General features: G+C 36.2%; 1 protein-coding gene across 1 annotated transcript in view; it reads right to left on the reverse strand.

The window, feature by feature from the left end:
• Positions 1-14817, reverse strand: part of LOC132156392 (protogenin A) — a 39255-nt gene that overhangs the window by 19759 nt on the left and 4679 nt on the right. The window contains exons 3-8 of the mRNA XM_059565386.1: positions 6414-6558; positions 6061-6194; positions 5674-5970; positions 4280-4439; positions 2809-3056; positions 653-817 (exon numbers count right to left, since the gene is read on the reverse strand). Of these exons, the coding sequence (XP_059421369.1) occupies positions 653-817; positions 2809-3056; positions 4280-4439; positions 5674-5970; positions 6061-6194; positions 6414-6558 (1149 nt within the window). The remainder of the gene's footprint in view (positions 1-652; positions 818-2808; positions 3057-4279; positions 4440-5673; positions 5971-6060; positions 6195-6413; positions 6559-14817) is intronic.

Genomic DNA, 14817 nt, shown 5'->3' on the forward strand with positions numbered 1-14817 from the left:
GAGAGTCCAAACAGCTGATAAAACATCACAATAATCCACAAGTAATCCACAGTCCATCAGTTAATGTCTCGAGAAGAGAAAAGCTGCGTGTTTGTAAGAAACCAATAGGATGTTTTTAACTTTAAACTGTGGTTTCCGGCAAGAGTCCATAGTTTAAAATAACGCTTCCTCCAGTGAAAAAGTCCATCCACTGTTATCCTCTAACATCAAAACTTATTTGTTTAGAACTCTTTTGTCTATTAAATGGTGCTTGATCTGATGTGTACATATTTCTCTCATGATTCAGGTGAGATCACTTTTTCACTGGAGGAAGTGTTATTATGGATAGAAGAGAAAAAAGCAAGATTTAAGTTCAAAACTTCTTGATGTATTTGTCTTGTCCAAACACAGAGCTTTTCTCTTCTCCAGATTTTAACTGATGGACTGGTGTGGATTACTTGTGGATTATTGTGATGTTTTTATCAGCTGCTTGGACTCTCATTCTGACGGCACCCATTCACTGCAGAGGATCCACTGGTGAGCAAGTAATGCAATGCTACATTTCAAAAAATCTGTTCAGATGAAGAGACTATTTAATTTACATTTTTGGGTGAACTATTCCTTTAATAGAACACAACAACGATTGGACATCAGATCCTCATCCTCTACTCACCGTCCTCGAGTGTCCGCTGTATGACATGGTCAGACATGCGGCTGGCACCCATGGGCATGTACGCTACGATGTAGAAAGTGTAGTTCCGTCCAGCCTCTAGCTCATCAATGATGTAGCGTGTGGTATCGTTACCGATAACAATCTGGTACTCTTCGTTATTTAGACCTGTTGGGACACGACAAGCCTTAAAATCCTCATGAAATCAAAAGTCGGTAGTAAAGTTGGCAGCAACTTCCATTTCATTAACTTGTTTTACAATCTTTGGAAAGCATGACATTCAGCTACACTGCTACACTTTGCAATGCCAAGTTCATTGCTTTAATTCCTAGGGAAAGTATGAACTGATAAAATGCATTCTTTGATTGCAATGTAAGTCGCTTTGAATAAAAGCATCAGCCTAATGCACGAATGTATAATTTACAAAAATCAATCAAATAACACACAGAAACTAAATTCCCTAAAATGAAAAAAAAAATGGTATAGAATTTACTTTGAAACCATTTTCATGCATAAATTCCTAGTAAATTTCACATGTAATTATAAAGGTATGGCAGTTAACACATTGAATTAAACATGAATTCTGATGTTAAAAGACTTTCTTGGAAAACATTCCTATAAACTTTGTTTTAATTTTTACAGTCCAGAGGAAAGTTCTATTGTACCAAATGCATGCTCCTTATCCTTCATAAATCGAAAAACATGAAGTCTACTAGTACTGTATGTGTGGCAATTCAAAAAGCAGTTCCAGTATAAAAAGAAACATGTCAACTCAATCAACACGGCTGACTGCTTTATCAATGCAACTAAAGGCAAATTCCACCTGCTGGTTTTCCCACAAGTCCAATGCACCTGAAAACACTTTAATTAGCCCACATTATGACGCTCAAATAAAAGAAACACTATACAGTATTGAGTCCCCAACTGAATATCTGACCCAATAAACAAGATACTCCACAGTCAACAGAAAAGGCCTTGTTCCGGCTCTGAATGGCCACGCTGAAGACTTTGACTCTGACGCACAGGGACAAACTCCCCAAAGCCTCTTCAGTGTTAAATTCAGACACTCCAACACTCGGGATAATTAGCACCCCTTTCAAACACTTCCTATGCTTTTTGCCCTCCAGAGCAGATGCAGTGTGTATTATTTCTCTACAGCTATTCTTCTCCCATTAAATGACCTGGAATTCTGGAAGTCCAAGTGCAACAGGCAAAATCCCTAATAAAGATTTCATACTTGTCATTGTTTTCACCTGCTTATCTTCTAGCAAGCAGGCAGGTGTTTTATTCGGACGTCTTTATCAAAAGCTAAAAGAATATCAAAATTGCGAGCAATTTGTTGAAATAAACCAATGATCCTTGGCTTTTTTGTCTAGAAAGGAAAAGTCTGGCAAGAATGAAAATTTGCTTAAGATTTACTCTCCTTCAGGCCATCCAAGATGCAGATGAGTTTGTTTTTTCATCAGATTTAGAGAAATGTAGCATCGCATCACTTGCTCTGCAGTGAATGGGTGCCGTCAGAATGAGAGTCTAAACAGCTGATAAAAACATCACCGTAATCCACACCCCTCCAGTCCATCAGTTAGCTTCTGGAGGAGCATGTTTGTAAGAAACAAGTTTTTAACTTAAAAATTTTGCATCTGGTTAAAATATAAGTTTACGACCCATAACAACATTTGCTCCAGTGAAAAGTCCATCTCCTCTTGTCTTCTCACATCAAAATGTTTGTTCTTGACTGTTTTGCCCTGTAAACGGAGCTTGATCTGTGCAGATTTCTCTCCTGATACAGACACAATGTTTTTTTTTACTGGTTTTATGGATTACAGACTCATATATTAGCTGGAAGCAACAGTTTGAAGTTAAATTGGTTTCATCTTTTGTCTTCTCCAGATGTTAACTGATGGACTGGAGTGATGTGGATTATTGTGATGTTTTTATCAGCTGTTTGGACTCTCATTCCGACGGCACCCATTCACTGCAGAGCATCCATTGATGAGACACTGACGCAATGCTACATTTCTCCAAATCTGATGAAGAAACAAACTCACCTACATCTCGGATGGCCTGAGAGTGAGCTCATTTTCAGCACATTTTCATTTTTGGGTGCATTTTCACCAGTGTCCACTCCACATTTCTCCGTTTACATGTGATACACTCACCTTCTGCCTTCATGTAGTGCACAGAGTAGGCAATGACTTTGTCTGAGTTGTACATGGGTCTCTCCCAGGCCAGTAAGATGGCTGAGCTGGACACGGTCTCCGCATGGACATTTCTGGGAGCGCTCGGCCGGCTGTCTGACATTACTACGATCAGACGAGCCATGGCCAGAACTGAACCCTGCTCGTTCTCCGCCTGGCACTGGTATATGCCATCATCTTCAGGAATAATCTGGTTAATCACCAGTTTACTGTGAAAACAAACAATGTTTTTCATGATGAAAAAAACTCAAGTCATTGATATACTGGCAATCTCACAAAACCTGTTAATACTGGATCTTAAACTCTAAAGTAAGAAAAAAAGACATATCACATGACAGAGAATGAGACTCACCATGAACAATAAGACGAACTACTTAAAAACTAAAACATCAGGATGCATTACATTAATGAGAATTTAGGAGAAAATGTGATTGATTCTCTTTATTTAATATGTGACCCCGGACCACAAAACCAGTCTTAAGTGTCAATTTTCTGAAATTGAGATTTATGCATCATCTGAAAGCAGAATAAATCATCTTTCCATTGATGTATGGTTTGTTAGGAGGACAATATTTGGCTGAGATACAACCATTTGAAAATCTGGAATCTGAGGGTGCAAAAAAATCTAAATACTGAGAAAATCGCATTTAAAACTGCCCAAATGATTTCTTAGCAATGCATATTAATAATCGAAAATTTAGTTTAGATATATTTACAGTAGAACATTTACTAAATATCTTCATGGAACATGATCTTTAATTATTATCCTAATGATTTTTTGGCTATTGCTACAAATATACCCCAGCGACTTAAGCCTGGTTTTGTGCTCCAGGGTCACATATAATATATTCTATTATTTAAATATAACATAAAAAATAAGTTTTGTAACATAGATATTTATAGATGCAAGAACTGAACGTAAACCTAGATACATACTGTATATTTAACAAGCGTGTTTAACATGTGTATGTTGAGGTGGAAACGAGCATGTCAATAGCACTAAATCACTCCCCCTCCTTTTGCTTTCAGGATCCCATGACAAACCCAGAGAGGAAGACAAATTACAGGAAAATCAAAGAGAAAATCAGCTGAAACACCATTAGCAGAGCACTGAATAATTAACCCTCTCTTGTTCCACATAAGAAACCAGCTGATGAATATTTCAGCAGGACAGAGTTTCCAGCAGACGAGCCCCGAGCGACATCAACGTCAGACATCAGGTAGTGCTTAAAATATACACAGAAACAAATGCAATCGGCTCTACCTTTGCAGCAGCATGTCTGTCAGAAAGTGCACAACTTTACATTAAGATGGTTGTGAATCTGAGGTGCATTAAACAATTAAAGCGGATGCAGCTAAAAAAAAGACTTCCAAGAGACACATTTATTGGTTCAGGCCATGCACATTCTCGAAGTCTATCACATGCCAGTACCTGTTATACATCTTGATGCGTCCGTTCGAGTGAACGGGTTCACCGTTCTTCAGCCATGTGATGTGAGGGGTCGGAAATCCCTCGGCCACACATGTGAAGCGGGCGGTACCGGCCCTCGGTCGGGTCACGCTTTCAGGCCACTCCACGAGAGACGGCGCCGCTGCACAGAAATACATGCACGGATGCCTTCATTAAATGCATGCATTTTTGCAATCAAAATCTGATTGCAGTCGTATAAAGGTAAATTTTGACTTTTAGACTTTTTTTAAGAAGTACAAATAAATAGGTATCTTCAGTAATTGTAAATATCTTGTATTAGCAATGCTTCAAAGTTTGACATTTTTTTTTTACTTTTCATTTATTTTACAAAAAAAAAGAAAAGAAAAGAAAAGAAAAATAGATGAATGCTTGATTTGCTCTGCTCACATTTACTGGAATATGGAAATCATTTTTACTGTATCGTCTGATCACACTGCAAAAAGGAATGTTCTTTATCTATTTTTCTGTTTTGTTTTCCAGAGCAAATATCGAAAGATTTTTAAATCAAGAAACATTTACTTGATATGCAAAATGAAGGAAGATTAGAAGACTGTAGTTTATGGTTAAAACAAGGACAAATATGTCAATATGCCATGTGTAAACTACCTTAATTCAAACAGAAAAGTAATTTTCATTCCTTACTGAGAGATATTTTTTCTTGGTTTAAGCAAACTCATTTAATTTTGTTCAGTGTCGGAATTCAAGACTTCATATCTTCAGTTTGAATCTCAAGTAAAAGTAACTTGATTTAATCATGTCTAAACATCCGTGACCCTGGACCACAAAACCAGTCTTAAGTGTACATTTTTCAAAATTAAGATTTATACATCATCTGAAAGCTGAATAAATAATCTTTCCATTGATGTATGGTTTGTTAGGAGGACAATATTTGGCTGAGATACAACTATTAGAACATTTGGAATCTGAGGGTGCAAAAAAAATATCTAAATATTGAGAAAATCGCATTTAAAGTTGTCCAAATGAATTCTTAGCAATGCATATTACTAATCAAAAATTAAGTTTGAATATATTAAAGTAGGAAATTTACAAAATATCTTCATGGAACATGATCTTTACTTAATATCCAAATTATTTTTGGCATAAAAGTAAAATCGATAATTCTAACCCATTCAATGTTTGTTTTTTTTGGCTATTGCTACAAATATACCCCAGAGACTGGTTTGGTGCTCCTGGGTCACATTTGTACTTGAAAACAGAAATGCTGAGGAAGATTGCAGTGCATGCAATATTTAACTCCATGAATTTTAATTTAAGTCTGTCTGCTATGATTTAAAACATTTTTGAGACCCACAGAAACCCTGTGCGTCCTACAGTATAATGATTTTTTACTCCACCTAAAACGGTTATATTAGCGGCGGCAATCGTGTAGTTTCTGGTTCCTGGCGTAGTTGCACGGCAAAAGTAGATTCCGGCGTGCTGGGGTTTCACGTCAGATATGAGCAGGTTTCCATTGCCGAGAACCTTTGTTTTGTGAACATCAATGGATTTATGGTCGGCGCGGCTCCATGAGATCAGCGGACGAGGATTTCCGGTCGCCATGCACTCCAGCAGAGCCGTGCTGTGAAGCGTCACGGTCAGATTCTGTGGACCGGCGATGATACGAGGTCTTTGAGGAACTCTGGGAGATGGAGCTGTTGAGAAGCAAAACGAGAGGAAATTCTAATGATGCATATTTAATACAGTACTGTGCATGAAAACGACTCTTTATGTGTTTATCTAACCTGCAATCACGGTTAGCACGGCCTCGGAGCTCCTGCGTCGACTGGCGATGTTAGTCGCCACACAGCGGTAACTCCCAGCATCGCCCTGTTCAACTCCCTGAATTTGTAAAACGCCGCTGGGAAGCACTGTGATTCTGGATTGAGACATGCAAACACTCACTTGATACAATATACAATAAAACATGTTTATAATGTACAGAGTAATGCATCAAAAATCTATGTAAACTTTGTAATAGCTGTTGAACAGACTTACTATATATACACATTACAATAAATTACATAAGCCTAATAAATGAAGAGTAAGTGGTCAACACTAAGCCCCTCCTTCTTCTGGTAGGTGGGCGGAGCTGTACCTCTCAGTGGCCAGTGGTAAAGTGACTCTGTTGAACTCCCAGGTGATGATTGGAGGGGGCGTGGCCGGGATCTTACAGGTGAATCGAGCGACAGATCCCTCCGTAACCGTGATTGATGCCGGCTGCTCAATGAAGGTGGATAAACCTGCAGAAAGATAACTAAATAGTCACCATCATTTATCTTTAGACTAGAAAACTCAAGAAAATCATGCTGACTTATTGAGCTGTGAAAGGATAATGTCTTGTTTTAAATGGCAAATTGTATCATGTTCAAATGGCGGTGATGTATGAGAGAAACCAAATAGGATAAAATAGAAAGAAGGAGTGAGAGAGTTTTTGGTCGTAAGATGATCCAGCAGCACATAGTCACACCATCAGCAGAGATGAATGAGTAAAACTGAACCAAAAGCTTCAGATAAAGACTAGCGGCAAACACCTTTTGCTAACACTTCTCTGTGTGTGTGTGTGTGTGTGTGTGTGTTTCTCTCCAAACAAAACCCTTTTTCTTCTTACCTTCACGTGTTTCTCTCCATTTGTGCTCTATTAGAAAGTCATCATGTTTAGAGATATTTAAGAGTAGAGCTGCACGATTATGGCCAAAAAAAATTATTATTCATTGACTTCCGAAACTTTCTAACAACAAAAAAAACCTGATGAAAATTAAAGTCTTAAGGTGTGTTTCCTTGACCTTTAGACATAATTTAATATAATTGTATAATATAATATAATAATTATATATATTTGTATATATTTAGGTGTAATACATTTATTTATTACAAATTAAAACAAAAATATATATATATAAAAATATATAATACAACAATGACATGGTGTTAAAAAACAGCAAAAAAAAAAAGCACAGGTGCATAAGATAATAAGAGCAAGTTAATGATACTATTATAGCTTTCATTAATTGTTTTATTTTTATTTTCTGTATCTTTTTATGTTGTTGTCATGTCTACAGTTTCTTTTTTCACTTTTAGTTATTTTAGCACATCAAGTTAAACTAAATGAAAATCAGAAATTACATGTTTTGCTTAATTAATTAAAATAAGTTTTACACACACAGTATATATATATGTATAAAAAATGGTTTTAGTTTTAGTTAACTACAATAACGCCGGCTCCATCCCTTTGAAAAGATTTTCTGAGTGATAATAATCAGTAAAAGTGAACACAGCTCATCATAAAAGGCCTGTTTTAGGACTGAAAGGCATTAATGTTTGTTTAACATGTCTCTTAGGTGAGGTCTTCACATCGGTGCTGCACTCCAGCTCTGACCTTCTCAAGCTAACAGCCATAAAACCCCCCAGAGCCATTAGGATCGTCCCCTCACATCCTCTCCAACCCTTAAAGAAGCCTCGGGTCAATAATCAGTAAACAGGAATCAATGGGAGCTCTGCTAAACATACAGACCTCAGTATGAATCTCATGTCAGGATGATGAGATGATAATAACAAAATCAGCCTCAGGCCTGAATGTTGTGGTGCAAAGATCAAGCAAGACACAGATAATCACTGACAGGAAGTCATCATTACAGAATTCAAAGCTGTCTCCCAGTAATAATGTTCTTATTCTGGAGTTGATTGACAGTTCTAAAATGTTGCTTAAACTGCACTATGGACAAAGTTCTGGTGACCTTTGACCCAGACAGGTGTTATTGGATGCAGTGTGTGTGTTTGTGTGCTAATATTGGTTAATTTACCATTTCAATAACAAACAACTACCATCAACACTGACAAACTTCAAAGACAGAGTAGAGTATAAATACCATATGAATATGATAATATATATAAATAGGGAACCAATTCCACAGGCATACATGCAAAAACTAGTATGTATATTGTACAGTATTTGAATGCATGAGATAAAATGCATACCTTGCAATTGAAGTCATTTGGATAAAAGTGTCTGTTAATTGCAGCCTGAATTCTGAGTTTATCTCACTATTCTGCAATTCTGACTTTTTTCTCAGAACTGCGAGAAAAAAAGATGCAATTCATTTTTTTCTGTGACAGAAACAGACTTATGGTTTCTTTCTAAACTTTTAGTTTATAAAACAACAACTTGATTTAGTTTGGCTGCGCAGCTGCTAAAGCAGCATTATGAGAGGATCTGCGAGTCAGTCCCTTCCACTGACCTGACCTCTCACCTCTGACCTCAACAAATCCTGAGCGGCAGTAAGCTCATCCCTGCTCAGGCATCCAGGGCCACCAAACATGAACCAGAAGCCACTAACACAACAGAGCAACACTAGAAGAGGACACTTCCGTTCCAGCGAGCTCCTCTCCTTTGCTCAGGAGATTCTGGTCTGTGGATCAGTACACACAGGGTCAGCGGGCAGGTCAGAGAGGGACAACGGTTACCACTGCAACACCAGCGGCCTGATGTGCAACTTTAGAGCCATTCCAACCCTTAAAACACTCAACTTTTCACTGAGAGAGAAAGATCATTACAAGCCAGTATATACAGTATATACTATTCAACATGAACCCCATATTTCATTGAAGCATGACATTCAGTGTGGATAAAAAGGTGTCTGTTCCATAGTTTAATGGAAATTGAGGGGGACTGATCCACCGCCTGCACTGATTGGTTGAAATTTAAATGGCCTTTGTGACATCAGCTGAAAGGAAGGTTGTTTTAGAGGAGGAGTCAGCTGCATCACACATATATATAATTAATTATATATAATTAAATGAATAAATAAATGTAATAAATTATATTTGTATATATATATATATATATATAAAAGTAAATACACATTTAAAGTAATGAATTTTATTTAATAACAAACAATAAATTCAAGGCTAAATCAAGCATGTAATAATGATGAATGTCCAGATCAGATATTAAAGGGTGATTTCTACAAGCAGTTTATTTACACATATAACTGCTTTCAACAGACTTATATTAAAATACAGACAGGGATGAAACTTTCACCGTCTCTCTCTCTGTCTGTCAGCGAGTGATTGTCAGTGATGGAAAAGCAATACGAGTGTGTAAGTGTTTTCTGAAAGCGGATCATTACCAAGAGCCCTTAAAAGATCTTTTAGTGCAGGTAAGAGATGCCACCTCCATACTGACATTTCAGCATTCAACACACACACACACACACACACGCACACACACTCATACTCAAACTAGAGTGTTTCTGTCAAGGTAAAACATCACTTAACATCATCATTACCTCTTAGTTAAACTGAAAGCTGTTCATTAGCATCTCAGCTTGTCCTCTAGAGGCCGATGAAGACGTTCTGTCACACTTACATGCAGCTTGACACATTAAAATGACGTAATGTAGGATGCTAGTTAATCCATCTTTAATGAAAAAGTCATTTGAGATGTTTTAAGGTTTTATTAGCAGATGCATTATGCACAAGCACTGTGAACAAACACAGTCCTGCTGTAACCTGTCGTGACCTGACCTCACCTCTCGCTCCTGCTTTAAAGAAATGACAGAAGAGGCAAAGAATGCTTTGTCTGGGAACAGACAGGAAGAATGGAAAGCCCAAAAGCTGCAGGTCAAAAAGTGTCCGTCCAGCAGGCCAGTTACAGACCCAGACCGCAGGACCCCCACCGGCCAATCAGAAGCCAGAATTGGCCCCTCATCATCCAATCAGAGTCCACACCCAGGACCGCTCCATGTGGCCTTTAGCCTCTCAGCTGTTTGGGGGCAGGGAGGCAAGAGAATATCCCGAGACCCTTATCTACCCCCCGAGCTCTGAAAACAGCACGGCTATTGTGTCTTATCTGGTCCACTGAAGAGCAACAGGTCAAATGGTCACGGCAATATCAATGATCAAATAAATGTAGAACAGCACTCACACCACCTGCTTGGACAGCGTTTTTAGGTGCACTCGTGATACAGAGAGAAGCATTAATGCATGCATGCAGGATACAGCATACATCCAATGCTGCAAAGCATTGATATCACCGCACTGCTGGACCAAATCAAACACACGTTTCTTCGTCATTTTGAGGTCCTGAATCCAAAAATAGAGCATTTTTGCTTTTACGATCATTTATGCGGTGAAGAAGTCTTGCATTTTCTCTTAATTAGCAGGAAAACACCACAAACATGATTCCTGTCTGAATCTGAGCCAGATTACAACCATTTGTTCACTTCTCAGCCCATTTTCACATGCATGACATTATTTTGGCCACTTTTTCACTCCTTTACAGACTATAAGTTAAATGACATTTTGAATACCTGTTTTAAGTGCATTAAAGTTGATACATACTATTTATATAATAAAAAATAAAATCTTATTTTGTGTAAAACTGTACGTGATGGAAAGTTTTTATATTTTTGAACTCAGCATAACCAAACCAGGCAATAAAAGGCCTCTTTTTTTGCAAATCAGCAAATTATGTTAAATGCAAAAAATTCAATGTTTTAATAATTGCTCTTTCTGATTTTTATTACATTTTTTAAATAACATAAATAAACTTTAATACTTAAATACAATAAAACAATACACATACATACACACACACACATATATATATATATATATATATATATATATATATATATATATATATATATATATATATATATATATATATATATGTGTGTGTATAAAGCACCAAAAGTGAGAAAAAAAAAAACTATGAAGAATAATAATAAAGAATCAGAACATTTTCAACAAACATCTAGATATGTTTTCTGGGCTGGCATGTTTTAATCCAGATAAAAATTTTAAAAATGAAGTAAGCAACATGTAGACAAAAGTTTGAAAGTAAATATGATAAAGATTGTCTGTTGTTTGATGAGCACCCAAGTGAATGCAACAATCTGAATGGCTGTTTACACAAAGAAAACACAAAGTTGCATATTTTCATTCAGCCAACTACTTGATGGAAAATAAGCTAATGTGTTAAACAATTCAGATAATAAGAAATATTCATAGTATTGTAAAGTGCCCATGATGATAATACGGTGCATGTTCATATTACTGAATACAGAATGTGTAAAGGGCATCCAAACAGATCTCTAGGTTTGTTTTGGTGGTCAGGACTCATAAATCTACATGAGGCATGCTTATATATCCAGAGAGATGAGCTGATCTACACTGGCATGTTTTTGTCTGTTATTAAGAGGAATATTTCTCTCCTCGCCACTGTTTCCCTGCACACAACCTGCTGGGCGATTTAAAGCAACCTCTGACCTTTCCGACCGCCACTTAGGGAAACCATGGAAACCTTTCACATGCCACACTGTGCACTAAAGCCGTTTTGTCCCTCTGAAGTCCCTCAAACATCTCCTCTCAAACTCAAACGCCTCAGGTTTGACTCATTATCCTGGTTAGTATTTACTCCGGAGACCTGAAGCATCGCCTAGCAAAAAAACATGACTTTTAAAGAATCTATTTTAAAAAGCACAATGTCACCAGTTTATATTGCATCCACAAACTTTTTCCCACATCAGATCCTGTGGCAATTCCAGGAATTCTAGGAAAACCTTAAAGGCCCTTGGGGACCCAGTTTGCCAAATCCAGCCCTCAAAACAAGCAGGCGCGAGTCACAAACTCAGACATGTTTCTAATTTTAAACTGCTGAAGAAGGCCACCTTTGACATCAGCACTGAGCCGTCGTCTCCACACACAATGGACTTACATTCAGTGACGGACTTCAAGACCTTTTACAATGTTCAAGAGATCATTTTCTAAAAAAAGGAAATAGTTTTCTTTTAGGGTTTGGGTTAATTGGGTACATCTAATCAGTTTTCTGTAAGACAATAGATGAAGGTATTTAGATTGCTAAGTAAACGTGTGTTAGTGACTGATAAATGAGGAGAGATGAGAAGGGCAAAAGGTCTAAACATGTGGAACCATCAATCTCTCTCTCTCACACACACACACACACACACACACACACACACACACACACACACACACACACATAGCATCTCTCAACACGTGGTGTCAAAAACACAAGCATGATTAAAAGAAAGTGTGTCACTTCCATCACCGCATAACGGTGCTAAAATCACACTCAACCTCTGGACTCTCTCTTCTCATCCCAAACAAGACAAACTAAGCAGTAATCACACTTTACTAAAACCCTTCATACTTCTCTCTCGTTTGCATACTTGCCCTTCCATTGGTGCAAAGAGCCAGCTGTCCTGACCAGCTCGATCTGGTCAAACAAATGCCCTGTAAAGAAATCTGCTTCTTTGGCCGGGGCAGTTGGGGGCAGATGGGACAAAAGGAGCCGGAGAGAAAAAAAAGCTTTCACGAATTCAGCAAACTAGCGGAGCAGAAAGCAATCACATGCAGACCACAAGCTCAACTCACTGCAATAAAACCAGGACTTCAACTCTCATGTGAGTGTGTGTTTGTGCAAGAAAGCTGGCAGCTAAAAGCAAAAATCCTGAAACTATTTCATTCATTCATTTGTTTATTTTTATTATGCATTTAATAGTTATTGGTTTAATTAATCAGCATAATTAATTATGTTATAGCTATAAAAACATTTACTGCATAAAAAATCCTGAAAGTAATTTTAAAAAATGGAATTTAATAATTAAAGTTGTGCATTAAATGACTTAAACTACATGCAAAATAAGCAATAAATTAATCAGAAAAAGACATTATTTTAAGTGGGAGCGTTTCCCAAAACCAGCCCTCAAGACAACCAGTCACAAACTCAGGAATATTTCTCATTTTAATGCATAAAAAATCCTTAAAGTTGCATAAAAATACATTCAAAAATTAAAGCTGTATGCAAATTTACGTTTTAAGTTAACATATACATATTAATAAACTTAAACTAAAGTTTATATATATATATATATATATATATGCACATATATAAGTTTTAAATATATATAATAATTAGTAATATATAAAATAATTGTATATGCAATGAGAACAATGAAAATATTTCATACATATTCATTACTGTCCCATTGATCATGTTTTTTACTCAAATGTGTGTTTTAACTCAAAAAATGAGCTGATAATAACCCCCACAATTCCCTTCTAGCACCTTCTCTGTCTATCTTGACGGTCTTTCCCAGGTACCTGTCTGCAGATTTTACGGGCTTTTAGAGAGTCTGTAGAAAGACTCTAAATGCTCCTTTAAAACCAGCCTGTAAAACCCTCGCTGCTTTTAGTTTATAACACACAACTACTCCGTTCTCATAATGCTCTCTCTGTAAACCCCACACTAGCGATGTGCACGTGGGCTCTTGGGGTGAAGCGGAGGACGGGAGAGTCTCCCCCTTCAGTTTCTTCACTGTCCTGTTACACAATGAGACTCACTCGCAGATTTACAACAGCTAGAGCTCTCAAACACCTGCAAATATACCGACATCACCACCAAAAACTCCTAAAAACACCTAGAGGTGAGACATAAACATCCTAAACACGAGCATGTGTGCAAACTACAAAAACAGAAATGTTTCTCTTTAATAGCTCAGTGAACTTCATGGAGATCCCAGTTGTACTTCATTTACAGTATATCAGCTTTGTCTTCTCTGACATTTTATTTCACCTTAAATTTACGAATTAAAAGCAGAAAAGGAGTAACTAGTTGTCATCCAGTAAAGGAGCACAGAGCAAAAACAAACAAAAAACAATTATAATAAAATAAAATAAAATTGGTGTTGAACAATGTTTGTTCTTTTGGAGAATTTAATGAGAAAAATCATGTTAAAAATTATTATAATTATTATAAAATTATATATATATATATATATATATATATATATATATATATATATATATATATATATATATATATATATATATATATATATATATATATATATATATATATATATATATATATTTATATATGTTTTTTGAAAGAAGTTTCTTCTGCTTATAAAGCTTGCATTTATTTGATCAATAATACAGAAAAAACAGAAAAATTGTGATATATTATTACAAATTAAAATAACTGTTTTTAAATGTATTATCCTTTAAATTATCATCTATTTCTGTGATGTAAAGCTGAATTTTTAGGATCATTATCACATGATCCTTTAGAAATCATTCTAATATGATGATTCATTATCAAAGTTGGAAACAGTTCTGCTGCTTAATATTTTTCAGAACATGTGATACTTTTTTAGGATACTTTGATGAATAAAAAGTAAAAAAAAAAAAAAAAGAAGAAGCTATGTTTTTAAAATATAAATATTTTGTAATAACAATATACACTACTGGTCAGTAATTTGGGGTCAGTAATTTTTTTTTCTTTCTTTTTTTTTAATAAAATCAATACTTTTATTCAGCAAGGATTTGTTAAATTGATAAAAAGTGATAGTAAAGAAAATATATTATTAGAATTTTTTTTTATTTTGAATAAATGCAGTTCTTAACCTTTTATTGATCAAATATATGAGACAGCAGAACTGTTTCCAACACTCATAATAAATCAGAATATTAGA

This window comes from Carassius carassius, chromosome 13 (assembly GCF_963082965.1).
Source record: "Carassius carassius chromosome 13, fCarCar2.1, whole genome shotgun sequence".
In the NCBI taxonomy this organism is placed as follows: Eukaryota; Metazoa; Chordata; class Actinopteri; order Cypriniformes; family Cyprinidae; genus Carassius; species Carassius carassius.